General features: G+C 43.2%; 2 protein-coding genes across 31 annotated transcripts in view; both read right to left on the reverse strand.

The window, feature by feature from the left end:
• Positions 1–2,610: 2,610 nt before the first annotated feature.
• LOC113011276 (zinc finger and BTB domain-containing protein 14) lies at positions 2,611–5,410 on the reverse strand. The gene is made up of 2 exons (XM_026150742.2): positions 5,261–5,410; positions 2,611–4,619 (listed from the first exon to the last, which is right to left on the reverse strand). The coding sequence occupies exon 2, from the start codon at positions 4,594–4,596 to the stop codon at positions 3,424–3,426; it is 1,173 nt and encodes a 390-aa protein (XP_026006527.1). The 5' UTR covers positions 4,597–4,619; positions 5,261–5,410; the 3' UTR covers positions 2,611–3,423.
• Positions 5,411–7,562: 2,152 nt separating this feature from the next.
• The window catches only part of epb41l3b (erythrocyte membrane protein band 4.1-like 3b), a 57,163-nt gene continuing 40,228 nt past the window's right edge, over positions 7,563–24,497 (reverse strand). For 10 of the 30 annotated variants that reach the window (XM_080293259.1, XM_080293260.1, XM_080293258.1 and 7 more), the window contains 13 exons: positions 23,620–23,673; positions 22,506–22,541; positions 22,006–22,071; positions 21,143–21,331; positions 20,370–20,429; positions 18,953–19,657; positions 18,097–18,129; positions 17,851–17,922; positions 16,476–16,559; positions 14,659–14,757; positions 12,470–12,550; positions 12,009–12,124; positions 7,563–8,692 (listed from right to left, as the gene is read on the reverse strand). In XM_080293259.1, coding sequence (XP_080149385.1) covers positions 12,014–12,124; positions 12,470–12,550; positions 14,659–14,757; positions 16,476–16,559; positions 17,851–17,922; positions 18,097–18,129; positions 18,953–19,657; positions 20,370–20,429; positions 21,143–21,331; positions 22,006–22,071; positions 22,506–22,541; positions 23,620–23,673 — 1,590 coding nt within the window. In that variant the 3' untranslated portion in view covers positions 7,563–8,692; positions 12,009–12,013. The remainder of the gene's footprint in view (positions 8,693–12,008; positions 12,125–12,469; positions 12,551–14,658; positions 14,758–16,475; positions 16,560–17,850; positions 17,923–18,096; positions 18,130–18,952; positions 19,658–20,369; positions 20,430–21,142; positions 21,332–22,005; positions 22,072–22,505; positions 22,542–23,619; positions 23,674–24,497) is intronic. The other 20 variants (XM_026148478.2, XM_026148472.2, XM_080293262.1 and 17 more) reach the window with 15 other exon arrangements.

The raw sequence follows: 24,497 nt of genomic DNA on the forward strand, positions 1-24,497 counted from the left end.
CTGGGAGGAAATAAAACAAAAAAACCCAAAACAAAACAAAAAAACCTGCTGGCTTGGCCTTTCATTCTCATCTATCACAAGGAATTGTTTATATACAGTTATTTTATTCTCCCCAAGTGTGTGTGTATGTGAGTGCGAGAGAGATGAGATGAATGTAATTAAAGTTTTTTAATTAGACACTGTTCTTTTCTGGGAAGCCTGTGGCAGCGCTGGGTGGAGCCACAGTGGAGACAGGAGGTTTGTGGTCTGGCTGAGGGAACCACGCCGGCCTGGGTAATGGAAACCGGGTGTTCATTGTACACATATACACATACATGCCAACACACACTGTTGTACACATGCACTCGCGCCCACACACACACACATAAACCAAAGCTGAAGAGAGAGTATGCACGCAGAGAAAGCCGCATAAACTTCTGCAGACATGAATCTGAACGCACAGCCCCCCACACTACTAATGTATGCCACATTCAAATACATATATTCATTCATGTGACGCGGCGCATTATGGAATTCATACTGCAGAAGCAAGAATTCCCTAAATAGTGTTGATGTGTGCTTCTGCACGCACGCACGCACAGGCAAGCTCATGCATACGGAAGAACATATAAGCACTGACACACAAACGCATAATCCTAATACAGGCACGAATGGGTGCGCACGCATGCATGAATACACATTTACTCGTTGCCTGTCACTCACACAAGAATGTGTGTTTGCACACAGAGAGCTCATTATAGATGCATGTAGCGCACAAAAACACTCAATGCAAGCGGACACACACACACACACACGGATGCACGCTATCCACCAGCCCCTCCTCGCTCAGTCATCACACATGCATGCACACGTGTACGTGCGTGCACGCACATATAAATGCGCTACTTTAAAAAGCACACAAAAAGCTCTCATCACACCAATCCCTAGGCGTGCACACACACACCAATTCACATACACATTACATTTCAACCTTCTTCAAAGATACTGACGTGCAGGCAGTCACGACACAAAGACGCACACACCCAGCCTCATTGAGCCTAACAATGTGATACAAACCCATATCCTGCATCATTCACTGGCTTTAATGCACACCCCCCCCCCCCACACACACACACACACAGTACAGTCCAGCAGGGCCAGGAAATGCAGAAAACAGATCTCGGGCATCTACTGACATCAGTGAGGCAAGGCTCGCCTTTTCCATTAGACACTGACGTCAGTTTTCCCACAAAAACGGCTTCACCCCAAACTACAGGCGATCAAACCTGTTGACAGTTTAAAATAGATCAATGTGAGATACAGGCATCAAACGGGATCAGCGCTGATGATGTTCTCCCCTTCCTTAAACTGTACGGTCAAACTGTCATAAATGAGAACTGAGCTTCTCCATCTGCCCGTCACTGCAAACAGAAAGGAGACTGTAAGACCCCGATGCTGCAACTGGCCTCGCTCCAACCACTGGAATCAGATGTATGTAAATATATGGAAAACACTGAGGTGTGAGAACGCATACATTTTCAACACACAGGAACCATATGTGCTCTTTTTTCCCCCTCCCCTCTTCTCCTCCCTACCCGTGAGCATCCATTAGAAACTGAGTAACTTTTATACTGATACCTATATCTTTCGCTCCGGACAGTCAAAGAGAGAGCAGGTCAAGCTGGGCAGCAACAGGTCAATCACTATGAACAGGGCACCATCTAGTGTTGCATGCAGAGTATGAGAGAGCTGCACTTATGTTTGGATTTTTTTTTTTCCCCTTCAAGATTAAAGGACAGCCATGTTGGGTGCACTCGCTGGCTTCATGCCGTGTGCAAATTGGCTTTTCGCTCACATGATGCTCGGGTCAGTGCGAGGTTCGTCGCATGTGTTAAAGTATAGAGATGCAAGAAAGCTGAAACAAGCTGGACAAACACACAAAGGGCTCAGCGGACTTGAGCGCTGGTTAAAGCGGGTGGGAGCAGGGAAACAGATGTGATTGTTTGCATAGGCCAGGCTTATAAACCAAACCCCGAGGTGCTGCTACATGTGCGGGAGAAAGGAAGTTTAAGCTTCAACTACCTGCAACATGTTGTGTTCCCCACTCCCCACTCTCAGTGAGTCTGTTGTCTAATTTAGAGAAACATTTTTGAACAACTAAGTTATTGAAAAACACTTAAAAAGTACCAACCTAAAAAATAAATAAAAACAAAAAGCTTCCCCCAAGATCATTTTGGCTTAACAGGAGGGCAGGCACAAGTGGATTAACGATGGCTGCGGTCCAACTTTGAGGAGCTCCCGCCTCTTTGCTGGTTTGCCATCAAGGCTTACTGGGAAACTTAATGGATCGGAGCCACTTGTGCTTTCTCTGCTGTGACGAGTGGACACGCCTGCTGCTGTTTCAGGCAGCTCTTTGCTTCATGTAGCCATTTAGCAGACCAAACTCAATCATTGCATGTTGCTCAACTTTGAAGAAAAAGAAGATCAGATCTGTGTCCCGCGGCTGATCTGGGTGTGGCACCGTTACCTTCATGGTTTGATATGACAGGAAAAGTTATTCTGCATGACACATATCCCACGGAGCGTGCTCAGCTCGCTTCTACCTTCCAAAAAACCCCTTTGACAAAGCAATAAAACACAGCAAATGGTGTTTATTGTCAAAGTGTTGGAGTAGGACAATGTTATATGTGCATAATTCATTATTGTGTACTCTAATTGTGCAACAAACTAAGCTACAGTATATACAGACATCTATCATTAACTGTTGATAGCTGGATGACAGTTATACTGTATAACAGTAAATCTAGTTGGCCGGTTGCTTGGGCAGGACAACCTCAATAAAGGCGATCCATCAAGAGTCCCAAGACTTTGGTATCATCTGCGCTGAATGCAAAATGGTGACTCTTACTCTTACAGTGTAATATCAATCAATACAACTAAACACAGCCATTAAAAACATCCACGTGAATATACTCAATGCAACAAATGTTATGCAGAAATATCTCCCCGCCCTCCCCCTTTCTCTATTACACTCTCTCGTTTCATCTCCATAAAATCCAGTAAAGGTTAAACAAACATTTAAATGTTACATATCCCATTAAAGTAAAAGAGAATAATGTTATGAGAACCCTCAGTCTACATAGCAACAATGCTTTGTGAAAAATATATGTAGAGTGTGAACTAAACATTTACATGATTTTACAGGTGGAAAGGAAACATCGCTTTGACATAACTCTTTAGAATAATAATACAGCCCCACAGTCTTATTAACATGCTATGATCTCTTGTTACTCACTCCGATTGCTGTTCATGTGATGTCAGGCCACGCAGCCTGTCACAGGTTTGTGGTTGTGTCAGTCTGTATACATATTTATTTGTATGTAAGTGTGTCTGCGTGTCAGTATGTGTGTCTGTGTGTGAGTGTATGCACGTGTGCTTGCAGGCTCAACAGTCCCCAGAGTTATGCGAGTGTAGCCCGGTCTCCATTTTCCAGTCTCTCTGGTCGGTGGCGTCTCCCTGGCCTTGCTGGGAGGCGGCGGGAGACAGCGACATCTGTCTGCGGGGGTTGGCGCTGTGCATGGTGTTCCAGTGGCGCTTCAGATCCGACGCTTTGATGAAGGCTTTGTCGCAGGAGCCGCAGTTGAAGGGACGCTCGCCCCGGTGCTGCCGTTCATGGTCTTTCAGGTGGGACTTGTGCTTGAATGCCTTTTCGCACATTTGGCACGCGAAGGGCCTCTCGTTGCTGTGGACCCTTTCGTGCCTCTTCAGGTCGGGCCCCCTGATGAAGGCCTTGCCGCACACCACGCAGCGGTGTGGCTTGAAACCGGAGTGGATCTTCAGATGCTCTTTGAGGTGGGCGGCAGTGGTGAAGGCTTTGGGGCAGTGCTCACAGCCGTAGGGGCGGTTGGCGGTGAGCAGCCTCTCCTTTTTGGCGTTGTGGTCCATGGGCTTTGCTCCCGTGCTCTGGCAGGAGCCGTGGTCGCGGTGGCCATACAGCAGATACTCCAGCTTCATGTCGCTGGAGGTCGATGAGCCCCAGGTGTGGCTGTGCGGCTCTTTGCCCATGTTGGTGTTATAGTTGTGCGGCTGAGACACGTGTGAGCCACCGGGCCCCATGCTATCCATCCCCTGATCATAGAAGCTGTTCTTCCTCACCTCCTCCATAGCCAGCTCCTTCAGGATGGCATCCTGAGCTCTCATCCCATGGTCACCCGGAGCCTGGTTTTCCCGCGTTTTCATGTTGGTCAGCTCGCGTTTCTGGGTGCACAAGTTATCCAGGAAGTTGATGCCCAGGATCTGACCAGACGACATCATCATATTGATGTCCTTCTTCCTCACAGCCAGCCTGGCTGTGTACATGTAATTAAGCACCTCCTCGAAGATATCCGAACGGATGAAGTCCAACTCCACGATGGAGTTGTCCTCGTCGCTCTGTTTCTTAAAGAGCTTTTTGAAATAGTTGCTGCAGGCGGCCAAGACACAGCGGTGAGCCCTGAACTCTATGTTTTCCACCACGACCACCACATCACAGTGCTCACCTTCCAACCTCTGCTGGTTGAGCATCTTCAGAAAGGTGGCTTTGTGGTCATAGTCGATATATCTTAGTAAATCAGACATGTTGCAGGACAAACTGGAGCAACCTGCAGAGGGGGGCAGGGGAAAAAAAAAAAAAAAATCAGCAAACTTGTCAAATATTTTGATTCCCACCAAAGAACGAGGGCATGCATGCACCCTGCACAGCTGAGGGGTGGAGCTCTATTTGCATGCCACTTTGGAAAATATATACAGGTAGCGTATGCAGCGCGCCTAACAAACAAAGTATCGGAGAAACTTGCAACCGAAGGTGAACCTGTTCATAAATAAGCGCCCGACAGACAAGAGAGCAAACAAGTGGCAAAACAACCGATGCAGAAACCCCGAAGAAAAAATACGGCAGGGCCCAGAGCCGCAGTAGCGCTAATAATAAGCAAAAACAGAAAAGTAACGGCAGCAGAAACAAACACGCGCACTATTCTCCACTTAAAAAGCGCGTTTTACCGCCGAGTTCGCGTGACAGTCGCGTCGCGTGCAGGAAGGATAACCTTAGCAAGAATATTTCACATTTCACTGCGCCCAGCCATTTTGGTCAGCAAGCCTCCATTGGCATGTTTCTGGTGCCTTTAACTGAGTTCACAAACAGCAGAGGAGACGGCGGCGAACAGACCGACAAACCTCCAAAAACCCGCCGCGCGCTGTTCCGCGCCGCCCGAGCAGACAAAGAGGAAATAAAAAATGTTATTACCCGAAGCCTGAACGCGATTCCCTGTGTTGTCACGCAAGGCAGTCGACGACGATCCAGAGCTGTCGTTTTTCCTCTTCCTCCTCTTGTTGTGACTGTGCGGCTCCACAGGAAATGCTGCATTGTTCTGCTGCCACCTACAGCACCGGAGCGAAGCGCGCTACCGAGATCGTCTATACACGCGGTGGTGACTCACTCTGCCGGAAATCAGACGACGTGCTGAATATATTGGTGATTTTTAAATATAATACAAACAAACACCCATCAGATAGTCCGTCTGTTCACGTCTTGAAGTTAAAATTAAGAACATTTGATTACAAAAAGTATTTATTTATTCATATTAACTGAACAAAATTGCCAAGAAATGCAGATACACAGTGACACTCAATGAGACACGTGACACCCCCTTAAGGGACAATTCCCACTAGGATTTAAATACCAGGGACTCTCCACCATTTGGTTTTAGAATTGAAGAAGTCTGTTGGATGAAAGGTGAAATGTCTTCAAGAAACATAAAGAAGTCCACTCGCTTTCAGTCCAAGTCTTAGACATAACCTGGGTGTCCAAAAACCTACCTACAGACACAAAGTATCATCTGGGCTTGAAGCTTTTCTTTTTGATAAGCTTTTAGCAGGGGGAGACCTACAGGGGGGCACGGGGAAGCAACAGCCCCCAGCTGCCCACCACAACTTTTATGTTCATCACCCCAGTACAGTCATTTAAGTTCTTTTTCTGTATTTATTTTGGGGAACTTTTGGGGGGAGGGGGGTCTCATTTATACAAAAAAAATTCTTTGTTTTCTCAAAAGAGATAATAATACAATAAATAGATTTAAAGTGTTTTTGTGGATATTTTGTTGACTCTGTTACATGTAGGGCTTTTCACATACTTGCTGAAGAGGTATGTGTCCCTCCTTTGCCCCCCACCACACACGTAAAATTTTCTGTTTTTCGGTGGCTCAAGAGTTGGGTGTTCGTCTTGTAATCGGAAGGTTGCTGGTTTGAGCCCCAGCTCGGACAGTCTCGGTTGTTGTGTTCTTGGGCAAGACACTTCACCTACCGCCTACTGGTGATGGCCAGAGGGGCCAATGGTGCAATATGGCAGCTTCGCTTCAGTCTGCCCCAGGGCAGCTGTGGCTACAACTGTAGTTTGCCTTCACCAGTGTGTGAATGTGAGAGTGACTGAATAGTGGTATTGTAAAGCGCTTTGAGGGGTTCCAAAAAGCGCTATATAAATGCAATCCATTATTATTATTAATTAAGATGCTGAAATTTAAGAGTAGCGTTCACAAGATTAGAAATGAATACGTGAGGCAGAGTGGTTTAGAGAGGACAGGCTGAGATGGTTTGGACAGGAGGGATGGTAGATATACTGGACAAATGATGCTGAAGATTGAGCAGCCACGGGCGTTTACTCCAATATTGTTCAGCAGGAGTGTTAGTTCATGGGCTACAGCCCAGTGTGGTCTCAAGTGGGCTAGAATGCTAAAACAATTACATAATGCACCATTGTGCCACATGTTTTCTACTGTCACTACATGTGTGACAATTCTTAAAAAAAACAAACAAACAACAATAAACAAGCAAAAAACAAAAACAAAAAAACATTTCTATTGTAGATTTTTAAGTGTTTCAAAAGTTTCCTTCCACCTGGAAATACTTTCACTTTTTTTATAAATTTCTAATCCTGTGTGTAATTAATATTCTTTGTAACCACTGTGGTGACATTCATGCGACTCTGAGGTGCACTTTAGTAACAAATGCACATTTACTCACACAATAAGAGACGGAGTGAGCGCTCTTACTCTCTATAAATCTTGGGAAATAACCGCACGTACGCAGAGGGGCGGGGCTTCCGCGTATTCACAGTAATTACCTCTGACTGCACAACGCCTGTCTTAATTAGCCCGCGGGCTCTCCTTTTAACAGGTCAATTAAGGGTTTGGAGCATTTGGTTTCATAAATAATAGATGGGCTGCAGCTTACAGCCTCAACCGCCTCCCATCATCATATTTAAACATTAATTTAACTTTAATTATGTCATTTTTAGAGAATTTCACCCTGCTTAAGTTTGATTTTACCGCTTAAAGATCGATCCGTTTCTGCCGTGTGCTCAGCCTAATTGATTTTAGCATATTTCCATAAAGTGAAACTTTAAGATTTAACAATTTAATATCAAATTAAAATCAAAGTTACACATAATTTAAAATTAGCACAACTATTCAATCATATTTCCACTATTTTAACTATATTTGGAGATGACAAAAACTGATACTTAAAGAGGCATAAATGAGTGCTGACACAGGTTTCAGTACTGTGGTGGTTTTTATTATTTTAGAAGAGACCAGCAAATTAAAAAAACCAAAACAAAACAAATGCACTTGCCACTTTTGTTGCACCTTTTTGAGGAAAACACAGCTGTACATCAATAATACTCATTTTTTTGGATACATTAGAATGGATAAGAGGGGGGCAACACAGCTGATGTGTTCAGGGTGGGCGAAAGTGGAGGGGGATTATAGATCTCTCTTGGCTTTGAATGTAAATCAGGGGAGAGCTCGCCAGTCTGAACCCTTTGCCTCACAGTCACACAAACCTGGGACTTGTGCTGCAGCTGATCATCTACCCTGGAGAAAAAACAAACCCTCCACAGGCAAATAAAATCCATTTCATGCCCAGAAACCTTTGATTCCTTGACTTTTTTGCCAGGACATAGTCTCTAAAAACCTTGAAGTGGGGGAATCAATGAGAAATGATGAAACACTGATATAAAGGAAAATGCTATTCAAGTAGACATGACAAAAAAAAAAAAAAAATCAACTTTGAAAGATAATTTGCTATTTTCCTAGGAAAGCTTTGATATGTACAGTACGTAGCTGTAGTGATTTCTGTAGTGACATACCTGCTGGATAACCACGGAGCTGTTTGAAGGAATGAGGCGATGCTTGCTTGTAAATAACGTTGGCACTTCTACTGCGAGGTTAAATAGTGTACGCTCTCTAACATATACAGCCTACAGCGATTTTAAGTTTCCGGAGTGATGGCTTTATTTCATAAATAAAACGTTGCTACAATAATTATTCTCAATAATCATAAAAATGCATCAAAGTCATATAAGGCAGTGAAAGCAAAAGGTTTTGCTTGCTGCACACAGGGATTTGGCGTGCAGACGGCTTGAGGAACCACTTGGAGAATCACATGGTTTTCTGTATAATCTTGTTTGATAATGGAACGTTGCTTCCTTCTCATGCAAAATGCATTTAGTTGTTTTGCAGATGATGGCTGTGACTAGCGGCGGAGCTGCAGCACTTGGAGAGTAGGAGGCCTTTCTAGTCTTCTGAGAGTCCCGACGTTATATGTGGAGTTCTGGATGCTGGATTCTGGGAGGGTGCAGAGGTTTAAAAAAAAAAAAAAAAAAAAGCCCTCAGAGTTATTCCTGTAAGAGGAGAGGAAATAGAAGTCAGTGAATCCTGTAAGCTGAACATTTACTGCCACTGTTCATTCTGCCAAAGAGTGAAAATGAGCCTCACTTCAGCTTAAGGCAGTTAAGTTAAACAGACGCTCAGAGAAAAGTTAGAAAAATGCAAATATACAAGACAGATACACACAGGCTAGTCGGGCAACAGGAAATCCACAAAAGTACCATCCTGACAACGGATTCAACAACTCCTACACGTGTTTAGACCAGGGGTCTCAAACATGTGGCTCTTTTACCCAACCAGCAGCTGCTTGTAGCTTTTAGAAAAAAAACAAAAACCCAACAACTTCACTTTAGACCCAATTTCCCTGAACTTTAATTACAGTAGCTAGCACAGTTGTATAGCACGGATGTATACACAAAAAAATGATTTATCATTAGTCCCCCCGACTAAGAATTATTATTTTATTTACTGTATTTAAAACTGCCTCCACTTAAACCCAGCTCCACTTTGTTGGTACTTGAAATAAGTAAACAATAACTAAACAACTTCAGTTATTATGGCTCTAAAATATCATAAATGCAACAAATGCTAATGCAATAAGAATGCAAAGTCCAAATACCAAATAATCATAAACATCTGCATAGCAGTCACAAGTGGTAAATATTTGAACTATTTACACCTATTGGTGATGTTTAATGTTATTTATACTTTATTAGGTTAGGAGACTAGAAAAGTTGAGGTATTTTTTTAGTGACAGCTGGTAAATAAGTTAAAAACAACAAGCGCATCACTAATAGCTCAAAAAGTAGGCCTTATAATATTGCCTTTTTAAGTTATTTTAAAAAGTTAGGCGCTATCATTACTTATATCTTCACTCGTTGATTTATTGGTTAAGGGGAGGGAATATTTAGGAATCATTAAAATCACATAGTAACACTAACAAACTAGTTTATTTTCCCTTAAGAAGAACATGTTTATTGTTTTTACCTGTGGCGCTTCACAGTTTGACAGCTACTAATTTGTTTTGTTTTTTTTAACCACCATAAACCACCAAAAAAAGAAAAGAAAAAAAGAAATCATCATTGTCCTGATGAAGACGCCCGTCTGAGGCATCTCATAACAGTTTTTGTTGCGGGAAGTAAACATGCTTCCAACTGACATTTGTTTCCAGGTTGTGTTGACCGTCACAGGCGATTTGTGTCCATGTCACATTTCACTTTTTCAATCTGTCCTGAGGCTGGGCTGTATATTTTTTTGCTAACGGTCTGTCTGCATGCACGTGGCTTTATTCTATGTGTTTTGGCCTTTCATCCACACAGAAAATGGAGCTTTCCCCCCCCCCAGAAACTCTGTTCTGTGTTTACATGTGGACAAGGAAAACCAGGATTTTGGCTTGCAATGTCAAACTTGTTCACCTTCATCTTCTTTTCCAGTGTCAGACTGTGTCACACTTTATCGCCCTTACTGGTCCCCCTATGGCTACGATTGGCCAACATTTGTATACAGCTAGGCCTTGAGTCACCACCTGTTGATATCAAATCCTTCACACCCACATTAAATGGCATATAAACAGGAAACTATCTCAAGCAATTTAAAACAATATAAGTTACATTTTGACTTCATTGTGGACGTGTTCCTAACATGAGAAACAAAAAAGGAAGAAAATGGTGATTTCCAATTTTTCTGGTTGCACCACCACTCTGTGTGTATCTAGCACCCAAGGGAAACAACAACTATCCAAAACACTACAAACATTTATTATCATGTTACCAGAGCTGTTCAAGCACACTCAGATAAGACAGCACACACGCAAACACAGGACTGAGGGCAAGGCTGCAGAAACAAAGTCAAGCATTCCCATCTGGTGAGTCACACAAGCACACACATGCACGCTCGCTCATCCCAAACGCAGCGCCTTGGGACCGTTTCAGTCAGTCAGAGGATAAAGGAACAAGTTTCACTGCCAAAAGGTGAACTAGAGTAAAACTTGACAGCGAGCACTTTCCAGAGACTATAAATGCTTGAGAGAAGGCAACTAGAATGACATGCTGTGCTGCAGTGAAATGCAAAGTTCTTTTATAACAGCTCCACATGAGAAAATCCTCACAATACCCACAGTGGACAAGTTGAAACACAAATGGCTGTATTTGCAGAGTTTGTTGAAACGCCATAAGGACTGCTGACCTATTTTTCCCTTCGTGCAAAAACAGGGAAGTGCAACTGAAAGCAGAAGTGTGTCACAGTGTGCCCTAGAATCATCTCAGGGATGAACCCCAGGCTCTGGTGTTCATTTCCATGAAAAGCAGGCTGCTGTCTGCTGCAAAATTATTGCAGTTTTCGCCTTTGTGTCACAAACTTTTCATAGAGTTTTTAAAAGAACAATTAGTGAACAACTTTCAAATCAGATTAAATCTGATATTTTATGTCACATGCATATTCAGTAGTTTCAAAAAAGCCCTAAAAATTAATTTCTCCAAATGTAATCTTTTTTGTGACCTGTACAACTGGGTACACAAGGATTTCCTCAGCTAACATATATAATTTCAAATTTACAGAGCGTAGTTGAAAATAGACCAAAGCACATCTGTGTGCACTCAAGATCAGATTTCAGTCCATACGGGCGCGTCTGCAGTCGCAGGCTCGGAGCGGAAGCCGGTTCAGCTGGAATTTAATCGCTCATCCCTGCCTGTGCTCTTTGTGAGCTACCACAATGCAGGCAGAACAATATATGGAAGATCTTTTCACTCAATGTTTCACAACATGCAGGCATAATTTCAAACATTTTTCCACATGTGTGTCTAATAAATAAATAAGAATACACTTCTTATTTAGAAAACTGTAATATTAGCGCAGCAATTTAAACTTACAAAATATCTTTAAAAAAAGGGAGTAAAGACATCTTTAAACACACAGTACATGGCTGTAGCTCTCAAATAAAAGTTCATTGTGTTTCTCTCCAGCAGAGGGAAGTGTTGTAGCCATATTGCACTAGATTGCATGAGACTGCCGGCAGCATTACTGTAAATGTTTTTAAGCCTTGTCATTACGAATTGAGACTGTAATATCCGGCCTGTGTGCACACATGCATCTTCAGTCCTTTTCCCTGCAGAGGGGAATGAAATGACAGCAGCATGATGCATTAGTTGTAAGTACCACAGAAACAGGGCTATCTGCACCAGTGAGAAGAAGTGCTGATGGAAAAGCAGCATGCCTAAGAGAGGAAACCAGCTTGAAAGAACAAACAAGAAAAACAAAGCCCAGTTCAACCAAATTAAAACCAGACTAAACAGGACAGCGCCGGGATCGGGACTTGGGGCCTTGCTGTCTTACCTGGTTCAGTCCTCCCCCTCCTCTGGCGTGATCTCTGTCTCTTTATGTACCACTACTTTGGTCACTGACATGTCAGGGTGCTGTTCTTTAGCCTCCTTTATGGCCTGAGCCAGAGCCTACATACGGGAGTGCAGTGCCAAAAGGGATCACCAGGGGGAGACAGAGAACGGAGAAAGGCAGGGAGGGAGCGGGGATGTTGGATTGTAAGTCAGTATGCCAACAGGGAAGTCATTTTTAGTCACATTTCTTATACGTCCAGAACTTGTTAAGCCATATGATGAGTTAATTTGTTTAAAATGTCACGTTAGCCCATTCCTGTCCTAAATATCCTGACGGTTACTAAGTCACCGCTCAGCACTTGACCTTTTTAATTTACCACACAATCAAATAATCAGCTTTGCAGAAAGAGAAAAATAATGAGTATGGGTAAGCAGAGAAACAGTATGAAAGGACTAAAAGACCTCGTCATGGTCGATGTCTGCGTCTCCGGTGATAACGATCCTTTTCTCGATTCTTGTCTCCGATATGCCTCCTTTCACCGTCTGACCAACAGAAAACACATAAAATAAGATAAGATAAGATAAGATAAGATAACCTTTATTAGTCCCACACGTGGGAAATTTGTTTTGTCACAGCAGGAAGTGGACAGTGCAAAAGTTATGAGGCAAAAATTAGAATACAATAAGAATAATACAGTACACAGCTGTACAGAATAGAATAAAATAAAATACTATATACAGTAGAATAAAATAAAATAAATATACAATAGATAAAAATAGAATACAAATACAAATACTATATACAACTGAGTAAAAATACAACGATGACAGAAAGGATTATTGCACTTAGTATTATTGCATATGTATGGATGTGTGTGCTTGATCAGTTAAAGTCTTTATTATGGAGTCTGACAGCAGTGGGGAGGAAAGACCTGTGAAATCTCTCCGTCCCACACCGTGGGTGCCGCAGTCTCCCACTGAAGGAGCTGCTCAGTGCTGTCACAGTCTGCTGCATGGGGTGGGAGATGTTGTCCATCAGGGATGACAGCTTAGCCGCCGTTCTCCTGTCACTCACCACCTCCACTGGGTCCAGAGGGCATCCTAGAACAGAGCTGGCCCTTCGGATCACCCTGTTCAGTCTCTTCCTGTCCCCAGCAGAGATGCTGCCGCCCCAGCAGACCACACCATAAAAGATAGCAGAAGCCACAACAGAGTCATAGAATTTCTTCAGGAGTGGGCCCTCCACTCCAAACGACCTGAGTCTCCGCAGCAGGTACAGCCTGCTCTGCCCTTTCCTGTAGAGGGCGTCTGAATTATGAGTCCAGTCCAGTCTATTGTTCAGATGAACACCAAGGTACCTGTAGCTGTCCACAGCCTCAATGTCCATACCTTGGATGTTCAGTGGTTGCAGTGGAGAATGCTTGTGCCTGCGGAAGTCTACCACCAGTTCCTTGGTTTTACTGGCGTTGATCTGGAGGTAGTTCAGCTGGCACCAGTCCACAAAGTCTTGGGTCAGACCTCTGTACTCCTTGTCGTCCCCATCAGTGATGAGGCCGACTATTGCAGAGTCAGAGAACTTCTGCAGGAAGCACTGGGTGGAATTGTGGGAGAAGTCTGCAGTGTAGATGGTGAAGAGGAACGGAGCCAGAACCGTTCCCTGTGGGGCCCCCGTACTGCAGACGACCCTGTCCGACACACAGCCCTGAGTCCTCACATACTGTGGTCGGTCGGTGAGGTAGTCCAGGATCCAGGTAGTGAGGTGATGGTCCACTCCAGAGTTCACCAGCTTGTCCTTCAGAACCGAGGGAAGAATGGTGTTGAAGGCACTGGAGAAATCAAAGAACATGATTCTCACAGTGCTTCCAGCGGTCTCCAGGTGAGCGAGGGAACGATGTAGGAGGTGAATGACGGCATCATCCGCTCCAATGCCAGGCTGGTAGGCAAACTGAAGTGGGTCCAGTGATGAGCTTATTAGGCGCCGAAGCTGAGCCAGTCACTGCAATACTCCCGTCAGCTCGTCATAAGAAAGTCTTAATCTAGGTATCTGAACTTGTTTGGCCTTTTTTGTAGCTTAAGCAGCTGATGATAATACTAATGATGATGATAATAATAATAATACTACTACTAATAATAACAATACTAAAAGCACCGATAAAAACAAAACTGTAATAACTCATGAAAATAAAAACCAGGGGATGGATATATGCATCTGTTTTCATCCCCTTGGGCAGGCACACACTTGCGATCACTTGATGAGAACACTTTCCCGGCTTATTCAGCGATTCAGGTTTGAAACTTGCCAGAAAGAAGAGAGACGCTCAGATGTACAACAAGCGTGAAGAGTCTAAAGCATAGGTGTCAAACTCTGGCCAAATTTGGCCCGCAGCCTAATTACATTTGGCCCGCGAAGCCATACCAAATTACTATTAGAGCTGGCCTACTGGTGTTATACAGCTAATATATATATATTGTTTAATATTAAGCTTTGCTTGTTCCATAAGAAAAGATTCATTCTTATATCTGGAGGAAGATTTTTTTTTTTCAATAAATATTAATGTTAGCCCGCAACTTTGTTCCAGTTTTGAATTTTGGCCCACTGTGTATTTGAGTTTGACACCCCTGGTCTAAAGCAACAACAGATGTGCCCTGACCTTTGTGATGTGTGTGGTTGTCGTGGTGCTGGTGGTCTCTGAGGTTATCGTCTGAGCACTCAGCAACACTCCGGGGTCTGCATCACCGTTAGTCTCAACCTGTTGATACACAAAACACTCTACATGAGCACTGCACATAAAACCATCTAAACACAGCAGCAGTACTACCTTCTTTAAATTCCAATAAATACTGATTAGTGGAAACCTCAAAGCTCAAACTCATTCACGTTTAGTTCTTTTTCAATTACGTTTCAGCCTCAACTAACTCCTGAGAAAATTATCTGGATTGTGCTGCATGCTGCTACATGTTGACTTTTCCCACCATATAGTAGATAACTGTGTGTGTCTGTTGCTGTGCAGGTAGTGTGTTTCAGCCAAGTCTGCAGCTGAAGACAAACAGTGAGACAAACTGCAGGTCAGACGATAACTCTTGGTGGTTTTAAGTGAGCCACACATTATGCACAATTATTTAATCAAGTGCTTCTCATTTTTCCCAGTAATGCAGCGGTCCCCAACCTTTTTTGCGCCACGGACCGGTTTATGCCCGACAATATTTTCACGGACCGGCCTTTAAGGTGTCGCGGATAAATACAACAAAATAAAACCAGTACCGGTACCGAAAAAAAGAAGATTTATTCATAACACACGCGAAAAGACCCAGGAAAACCGAGTTAACGACAAAAACGATAACAAAATAACGCTGAAAACCGATAAAAACCCTGAAAAACCATACATTTCACACCTGAGCCTCAACTTTCGCGGCCCGGTACCAAACGACTCACGGACCGGTACCGGTCCGAGGCCCGGGGGTTGGGGACCGCTGCAGTAATGTACTAACACTGACATGTTTATTCAGCCCAGTGAGTCTGTTTGTCTTGTGTGAGAATCTTTGTCTCTCTTGGTGGCAGGAAAGCAACTAGTGACACACTTCACATTTAACAGTAACCCAGTAATCAGTAATATTTGTACTAAATAAATAATTAAATGTTGCCCCATGTAGCAATGTTACAGAATCCTTCCAAATATTCCTGGATCCAGATTGACTGCATCAGGTAATCACACCAAGTTGTGCTAAGCTCCACCTCTGGTGAAATTTTAATGCAAATCCCTTCAAAACTTTTCCAGTAATTTTGCTATAAACAAACAAACAAACAAACTGAACCAATCACATAACATCCTTGGCAGAGGTAGACATACTTACCCCCCTGCAGTTTTTAAAAGCATGCCTAAGGGATGCGAGTACCCCATTTAACAAACGCTGACTTAATCCATCGCTAATCCATGAAAATTTATAGTTGAGCTTTAAAGCTGCAGTAACTCCAACTGCTGCAGTTCCCATCAGCTCTACAAAGCTTCAAAAATGTGTTTTTATCTCATTTCTTACTGCTCAGACTTTCCAGTAACTTCAGTGTTTTGACTCACTCTCACTGGTCGTCTGCTGTCACAGCAGGCAGTTGCTGTACCTTTTTTCTTTTTGCGTTTCTGATAACTGTTCTCCATTAAATGCTGGCTGCTCACCAAGCAGATGATAGTCAGAAGCTAGCAGCTGAACACAATGCAGCTTTAAGCTTCAAAACAAACATTTCTCACAAGAGGTAGTGGGGAGCAAAATGGCGCTAAAAGTCGGGTTAATATTTGACCTCCCAGGCAAATGCAAACACTGCACTCAGTGAACGAGTGCTGCTCTGCAACATGATTGTCAGTTCACCTCAAATCCTGCTGTTGCTACTGCTAAATTTCTTATACCAACTCGTACACTATTCCTCCATCACTGCCATCCAATAACTACGACAGTCACACATTGTGGTCACATGTACCTCTGCAGCTTCATAGGTGATCGTTTTTGTCTCAGTGTGGATCACGGGCATGTCTTTGGTAGCCACTGCGGTAATGTCGGGACTCTGTTTGACAAATACACAAAACAGGGACAAATAAATGCCTGCAGGGGAAGACCAGCATTATGAAAAGCACCCTACCTGAGTCAGATGTTATGCCTGAAATCAAATGCTACAGGTGTTCACTGTTAACTGTGTGCTTCTGTTCTTAAAATAAGTAAATCACATTGACTAAAATAATGCTAATAAGCTAAGCCAAGGATGGTCACCGAGTGCCTCAGATCTCTAAAAGAGCATGCAGTCATGTGTTAGTCCCTCATCCAGTGCAGGGGAGGACACTGAAGAACGGGAATCACAAGTTTTCTATCAAGTGTGTGCACCACATCAATTAAAAGGTCAGCTGATCTGCACAGCAACAAACTGCGGAGTTAGGAGCTTGAGAAATAAATCCATGCGTTTGGCAGAGCTAGATCGATTACTAGTGGTGGGCCGTGATGCGGGGGGAGATGGTGAGTCTGTAATAATGAGGCTGAGGCGTCTGAAGCTTATGCAATGTTACCTCCAACCGAGGCACAGCAGAAGGCGAATTGGAAGCTGGTGTGTGTGACCTAAGGAGTTCAGATAGAGTCCCTTTGTGTGGGCTTGTCTGGCCTCGCACCTCAGTTTCTTTTTCCAGTGCTTTGCCCTCTACAATTTCTTCTGATGCCATCATATCTCCTCTCCCTTCTGACTCATTTTCTTCCATTTTTTGCAAATTCACTTCTTTATTGTCATACTTGTGAGGTACTCCCTTCTTTACAGCCAAGGGTTTAACCTCTGCTTCCTCCGTTTCATCTTCTGGGCTTTCCATCTTAACATGGTAATATTTCTCTTTTTCAAACGGCAAACGGTTTGACATCTCTGAAAGTTTCTTTGAGTCATCCTCTGTACACTCAGGGGCCACTGGAAAACATTCCACCACCTCTTCATCCACCTCCATACCATCTTCTGTCTTTACGGGGAATTCTTCTTTGAAAAATTGTACCTCATCAGAGAACTGAACCCTGTTCTTCACTTCTGTGTGCTTCTTCTCCCCTGCATGTTTAAAAGCTGCAAACTTCTTTTCTAAAGACTCCAAAAACCTCTTATTTTTTTTCTTCATCGGGTTCCTCCTCTGTTAAAGGCAGCTCTCCTTGCTTTCCATAACCACTAATATAATCAGGAAGAGTAAATCTGAACCCATCATTGCCATTTTTTAACATCGGTGCCTCCACCTCTACATCTGTTAAGCTTAGCTCCCCAGCATTTTCATGGCTTGTGGCTCTGCTGTAGGGTGCGATTGCTCGGCCTGTACAGCCTCTGTGGTCTGGATATTTACCGATGGCCCTGCAGACTTGGCTGGGAGTGCCTCCGTCTCTATCACCGGTTTCTCCTCCTGACCAGCTGGTGCCTGTGAATGATAATTATATCATTAGATAATGTCAAAATTCAAACACACAGGGCAAATTCAAACCTGTAAAGGGAACAACTGTTAGTTATGAGCACGTGTACAACCAGTACAACAATTACATACAACCTGTGTTCCAATACTTATTTACTGTAAGGGCCAGAGAGCAGTGGTCACCTTTTGAGAGGAGGAAACACACTCCAACGTAGACTAATGGGACAGGAAGATGGATGGACACAAGAACAGAGAGAGAGAGGTGAAGAGGGAACAGTCAAAAGTCACAGTCTGGATTTAAAGAGCCAAAGGAGAGAGCATGGAAAAGGAAAAAAGGGACTGAAAAGTAAATAATGTAATGATTGTATGGAATACCATTATGTAACTTATTAAATGTGCTGACTTATGACAAATCCTAAATCCTTTAAACAAAAATCCGGTTTTAGAATCACTAAATCCACTAGGAGCAAATTTCCACTAATCTGCTTTTCAAAACTGCTCCATAAGAACAGTGAAATCTCTTCTCGGGTAGATCCATACAATTCCCCCCCCCCCGACCTGTTTATGAGGCAGAGGGGATTTTGGAGGATGAAAGCTGCAGCAGTGGCACCGAGCCAGGGCTATGAAGTCACCGCTTTCAGGGAACTGATAACGGAACCGAAAGAAAGAAATGGTGTCGCTTAGCAGAGCTGTAGAAACAGACAGAGACCCAATTTCTTCCTTTATCAGCTGCGGGAGTTAGCTGCTACTGTAAGGCAAGCTGTTAGCTGTCAACAAAACTCAAAAACAAACCCAAAGCAGCTGCACTGAAAAAGAAGCAGCGGGCCCGACTGCAAAAGAAACCAGCGGTTTGGCAAGAATGCGTGTAAACGCTAGGTGTTAAGGGACTGTTAGCCATGCACGGGGCTTGAGTTATTAGACCGGTTTGGTCGCTGCTGGAGTGAAGGCAGTAAATGAGGCTAGGCAGCGGGTGGTGGTGGTGGAGATATGAGGGGAGGCAGCCAAAACTGAATAGTTACTTTTAGTTTTCATACAGTACCACAACTAAAGATGTAGTTGAAGATTCAGAAACTGTAATCTGAGTCAGGCTGGACTTTGACTGCTCAGACTGGACTTCTTTGAAAGTGAAGATTTCTGCTCTCTCCTGTAGTCCATCAGAAGTCTTCATATCTTTTACTTCCTTTGTTGACATACTGATGAACTCTGGAGTCTCCGTCTTCACCTCCTCAGAGATCCATGATGCCATAGCCTTCTTAGGCGAGTCAATGTCTTTAATCTGAGTCATGCTGTCTGTTTTTATCTCCACCTTCGGACTCAGCATCTTGGCGGCTGTAGTTTGAGCTTCTGTAACAACTGAAGTGTCTGCTCTGGGGATTTCTTCCTCTTTAGAAGCCATCCGCATTACATGCTCATCAGCTTTAAACTCTCCAGGGACAGCACTTTTCTCTTTGCCCTCAGTGTCTGATTTATCCTCGGCGTCCTTCAGGATAATTAGCGTCCCTTTCTTGTCGCTGATGGCTTGGGACACTTCTTGTCTCATAGCTCCGGGGCTGACCTTCACCACCAACCTCTCTGACACGTCGTCCTGGGACTCAGGGGTTTTCTCCTCCACCTCCCTCAGGGTCCCGTCCATAAAGACGTCGTCGTCCATAGTGGTTGACAGACTAATCCCATGAGGCCCAGAGGAGGTGGGCCCATCAGCTGTCATACTATCCACCACATATTTCACCAGATAACCTGCTGCCTGGGGAGACACTTGGCTTATTGGACATGGATCGTTCAAGTTAGTAGACAGAGGACATGACAAAGCCAATACACAGCAGAAATAAAGAACGCATAAGGAGAAAACACACACACACACCTTTTGCTAAACAAACTTAACATAACATTTTACATATTTCAGTACATTTAAAGACTGGGCAGTCCTAAACACTGGCCATAGGTTTAATTTGAGATTTCTTCTGTTGTTTTTCTGTGATTTGCTAACCAACTTTTGTGGATGTGGTCAAGTCAATTTAAATTCTTACAACAGTTTAATGGTTTGTTCAACTACAATCAAATCTGGAAAAAACATGCATTTGCACCACAACGGCGTCCTACTCTCAACGACCACAGGCAATTTGCAGCTCTTAGTAATCACACTTCAATTTCTCCAAGAGCTGCAAGTTCTAGTGTCCCTCCGCAGAGACAGAGGTACTGTCACTATAAGAACTAATGAGTCTTTAGCGGTTTCTAAACTTGAAAAGACAAAAAGGACGTTTTAAAAGCTTTCAAACAGCGGCCAAAGAAAGCTTAGAGAGTGTTGAGGGGGAAAAAAAAAAAGCAGAAATTGACAGAAACACTGTTCTTTCAAAGAACCACAAGCTACAAGTAACTCCACATAGATAAAGGTAAAAACAAACAAACAAAAACAAGTCTCACACATGTTCAATATTAACTCAGTGGAAGCAGCTTACCTCAGTGATTTTAGGTTCCACCTCTTTTGTCTCATCTGCTGCTGGCTCATCTTCTTTAGTCTGCAGAGGGAACAAAACATAAATAGACATTTAAAGAAAGTCACATATATTCAAGAAAAATACAAGAACGGGCAGAACCAGTGGAACCGCATGTTCCATTGTGGCAACTCTGGATCCTAAAGCTCCTTCACCTTCTTGCCTTTTAGTCAGACACACTGGTTGTCAGTGACTCGTCTTCAGACTTTAATTAGTGCCGCTCATTTGTCCTGTGCAAGTCCATCAGATAATTTTACACATCACAAGTAAAGGAGAAACTCTGATAAAAATGCACATGTCACTGAGCACAACAATCACACCACTGATTAATGACTTCATCATCCATTACCGAGACAAATTAATATGATAATCAGTTACCGAAGACATGAGCTGATAAGAGGGAAAGAGAAACACACTCACTGAAATTAACTTTATTCAGCTCTGAATAACTTTACAGATAATTCTCCTCTGTCAAGGTGCCCATCGTCTCCTTTCATATGCACTAAAACCATTTGGGATGCAAAATGTGTGACCACACTTGCACCGTTTGAGAAAAAATAAAAATCTAGGCTCATTATGAATATTAAATTTACTGCTTTATGAGTCAATGTGCACTAAATCCTGAACTGACTACTTTTTTTTTTTTAAAGCAAAAAAAACCAAAGGAAATCTCCTTGGTGATGTCATGCTCTACACACACATGCCATCATTCAGTCTGCTGTGGTGCTGCAGCTTACATCCAGCTCCAGCGGCTCTATCATTGGTGCCTCATCCGATCTAGGTGAGCGCATAGGGGACGAGGAGAGTCTCTTCTCCCACTCTGTCAGACCGGGCGTGGCGATGCTTCCGTCGGTCTCCAGGAAGGAACGCTTCAATTCGCTGATGTTGGTTTGGTGCTTGACGACCTCCGCCGGAGGCTCTGTGTCCTAAAGTGGCCGATCAACCGTGATACAATGATGAGGGCAGGAGCAGCGCGGAGGGAACGACGGCCATGCTTCATGTACGCAATGGTAGCTTGCATTTCCAAAGAATTACCAAAAATACGCGGACAGCATAAAATGCAGCTCGGAAAAGATCTGCGACGTAAACTTCCGCAGACCTAAATCAGTTGCATTATTTGCTTCCTCGGCTCTTCATACTTATTGTTCACAGGCCTGTTTAGGACTTTGTCCAGGCTACCTGTGCAGCAGCTAGCACAAAACGCAAAACAAAAGCAAAAAAAGGTACACCCACATGGCAGCTGTTAAGAAAGTAGCAGCTTGTACTGAAATGCTAAAGAAGCATTTAAGACTAGCTTAATTTTCTGGGGCGGGGGGGACTGGTTTCATGCAGAGATTTACAGATTTAGTTTCATAGGTTTAGTTAAGAAGAACACTCCCAAATCTCATTCAAGGTTAATAATGACCTATTTCAACTTAGCCTGTTTTGTCATAAGAATGCATTTGGATGCTCACAGCAAGTCTAACTCCCCAAAATCTCAAATACTAGCAGCCACTCATCAGTTAGACACATCTGTTACCACTTCGATTACCAGTTAGGTTTCCTCTTACCAAAGTAACCTGCATGCACATTTCAGTCATGCATTTTTTTTCTTACCAACCTCTAGCATCAGATTACTATGTCTGATAAAAACGTTTTCCCCTTTTACTCGTCTTATGAAACTATACTGCAAAGACAAGAAAGGGGGAGAGGAACTGTAAATAAGGGAATTAGATGCTTTATTAAAATCAAAATAGTTTTAGGAGAAACTGGGAGCCTCGGTTTGTACAGTATGACTGACAAATGAGGGTAAGCTTCAACGCACTGAAAAGTTACAGGTTATGAAGAACCTTGAAAACTGAAATCTGAGTCCTGGGTGTAGCAACAGCAGGAAATTAAACATAACCACGACTCCACAAAAAAGCAGCAGAAGTCTGCGCAGTGGATTTAAGCAAGAGTCTGATGTAAGGTATGATAGTGAGCAGCAGCAGCAGCAACAGCAACAGGCAAGCGAAGGCAGATGGATTGAACAAAATGACTGATGGCTGATTTGTGAGCGGCTCAGTGCATCTGATGTCGGTGTGATGCACTGAGCAGGGCTGCGAAGCAAGCCCGGTGTACCTGCGTCCGCATCTCAGAGTCCTCATCTGCTTCAGACTGGCAGCAAGTAAGGAGGAAAGCATAGAGACAGTGAGACAAGACAGTAATGCGCTATTAAAGAAGAGACGCAGATGGAAAAAAACAGGTGAAGGGAAAGAGAAAGCGAGCAACAAGGACAAGCAAGCAGAGGTAAGAGAGGGAAGGAACGGGTAAAGATAATGAACAGAAACTGACAGTTAGCTAATCCCCGGCTCTGAACAACTACAGTCCACGACAAAATATGTAACAAGGAACTGCAGCCATGTCCACCTTTGGATCTTTCCACAGGTTTAAAAGGACTGACAGCAAGTTTTATCAGGCAGCTGATTTCATTTCAACTTTCCAAATCAAAAAGTGGAAGAAACTGAATAAACAGTGACTTTCTCTGCTCTATACTACACAGCTATTGAGCTTATTCTTAAATCAATGAACAAGTATTACCAACATCCACAAACCAAGTGGACGTTGACTTGTGTGATGAGTTTTTCTTTAAAAAGCTCTCTTTTGTGACTTTAAGTGTAACCACCAGTATTTAGCCATTAGCTTCTAGCAACAGCTATTTCTGATGCTGCCAGACTTCAGAAGCGATTAGATAGAAACATCCAAATTAGTTTGGGATGGTTATGTCTCCCCCTTTATGGCCAAAATGAGCGTATTACAGGAGCTTAAGCTAACAGAATCTGGCAATATTTTTCACTTCAGATGATGAAATCAGACAGACACAAGAAGCCTGTCTGAAATCCTCTTCGTTTAAAAAACGCTTTTGTTTTTAGGTATTACAAATTAAAGTCTATCATCAACAGACACTGCAACAGGTGCAGGGCTTAGCCAACAGTCAGTATTAATGGAGTCTGTAGAAAAGACTGATAAAGAGATAAAAGTGCAGATACTGTGACATGCATTTTAATACATAAAAAAGGGAAGGAACTAAAATGGCATAACAAGATCCAGAGCACGACATACACGACTTTTGCATTTTCGCAAAAAACGTTTCAGTGGTTACCAGACCTATAATTCACCGGCACTTCCTTGCTTTTCCTTTTTATTCTGTATTTCCTGCATGCCTTAATTATGATGGTTTTCTTTGTGTACAAACCTCTGTAGCGGTCATCTCTCCATCAAAGGCAAAATCAGTTTGTTCGCTGTCAGTCTGCATTCACAGACACACCCAAACGGGTCCAAGTCGAAAGCAAGAAAAACAAGAACAACCAAACTTGTGAACTTTTGACTATTTGCATTTATGCTCTACAGAAATTCTTCATAGCCACAATAATGGGGAAGATGGAAATGCATTGGCTGTTTGCACTGTCAGCTACAGATTATTAGACAATACTGCAGATACGTTCTGCAAAAGAACAACCACAAAACAAACAGTTAAAAAGCAAATGAAAAATAAGCAGAAGCAAAACAGACTCAGAGGAAGATGAAACCTTCGGTCAGTCACTTTGACATTTCAGGGTAACATTTGATATATATTTTTTAAATCAATAATACAAATTTGTGATTACGAGAGGCTACATCCTGGTTTATGTCAATCACTCCACGTGGATATGACATTTGCTGTGTAGTCACTGTACAAACACAAAACACTTGACAGTAAAAATTTGTTGCCGAACAGTAACCTGACTTTCAGGCCCTCCCCCTCCTCTCACGTCATGCATGCTGGGGTGATTAGGATGCATTTATCGGTCACCGTCTCTCTGCATCACAGCGTGTATTACACTACACTCATAATTGGTGACTGCAAAGAGTGCTGCTTGAGGGAAAGGTAGCACATCTTTGCACTCCACATGGCAAGCCTCTTCACCGAAACACTCGGTGCCCTTTTCAGCTGATGTTCTGTTTGAATGATTCATTTTAATTAGTGCTGCTCTTCTGGACGCAATGCAGAGAGACTGAGTGCAGATATATATGGATGTGTTCCCATGCAGCTGGTATGGATAACGGTTTAATCTATAAAAGCCCTGAATGTAC

This window comes from Astatotilapia calliptera, chromosome 18 (genome assembly GCF_964374335.1).
Source record: "Astatotilapia calliptera chromosome 18, fAstCal68.1, whole genome shotgun sequence".
Classification (NCBI taxonomy): domain Eukaryota; kingdom Metazoa; phylum Chordata; class Actinopteri; order Cichliformes; family Cichlidae; genus Astatotilapia; species Astatotilapia calliptera.

Coding starts and splice junctions, on each gene's coding strand:
- LOC113011276 (XM_026150742.2), bottom strand. CDS start 4,596: ATGTCTGATTTACTAAGATATATCGACTATGACCACAAAGCCACCTTT.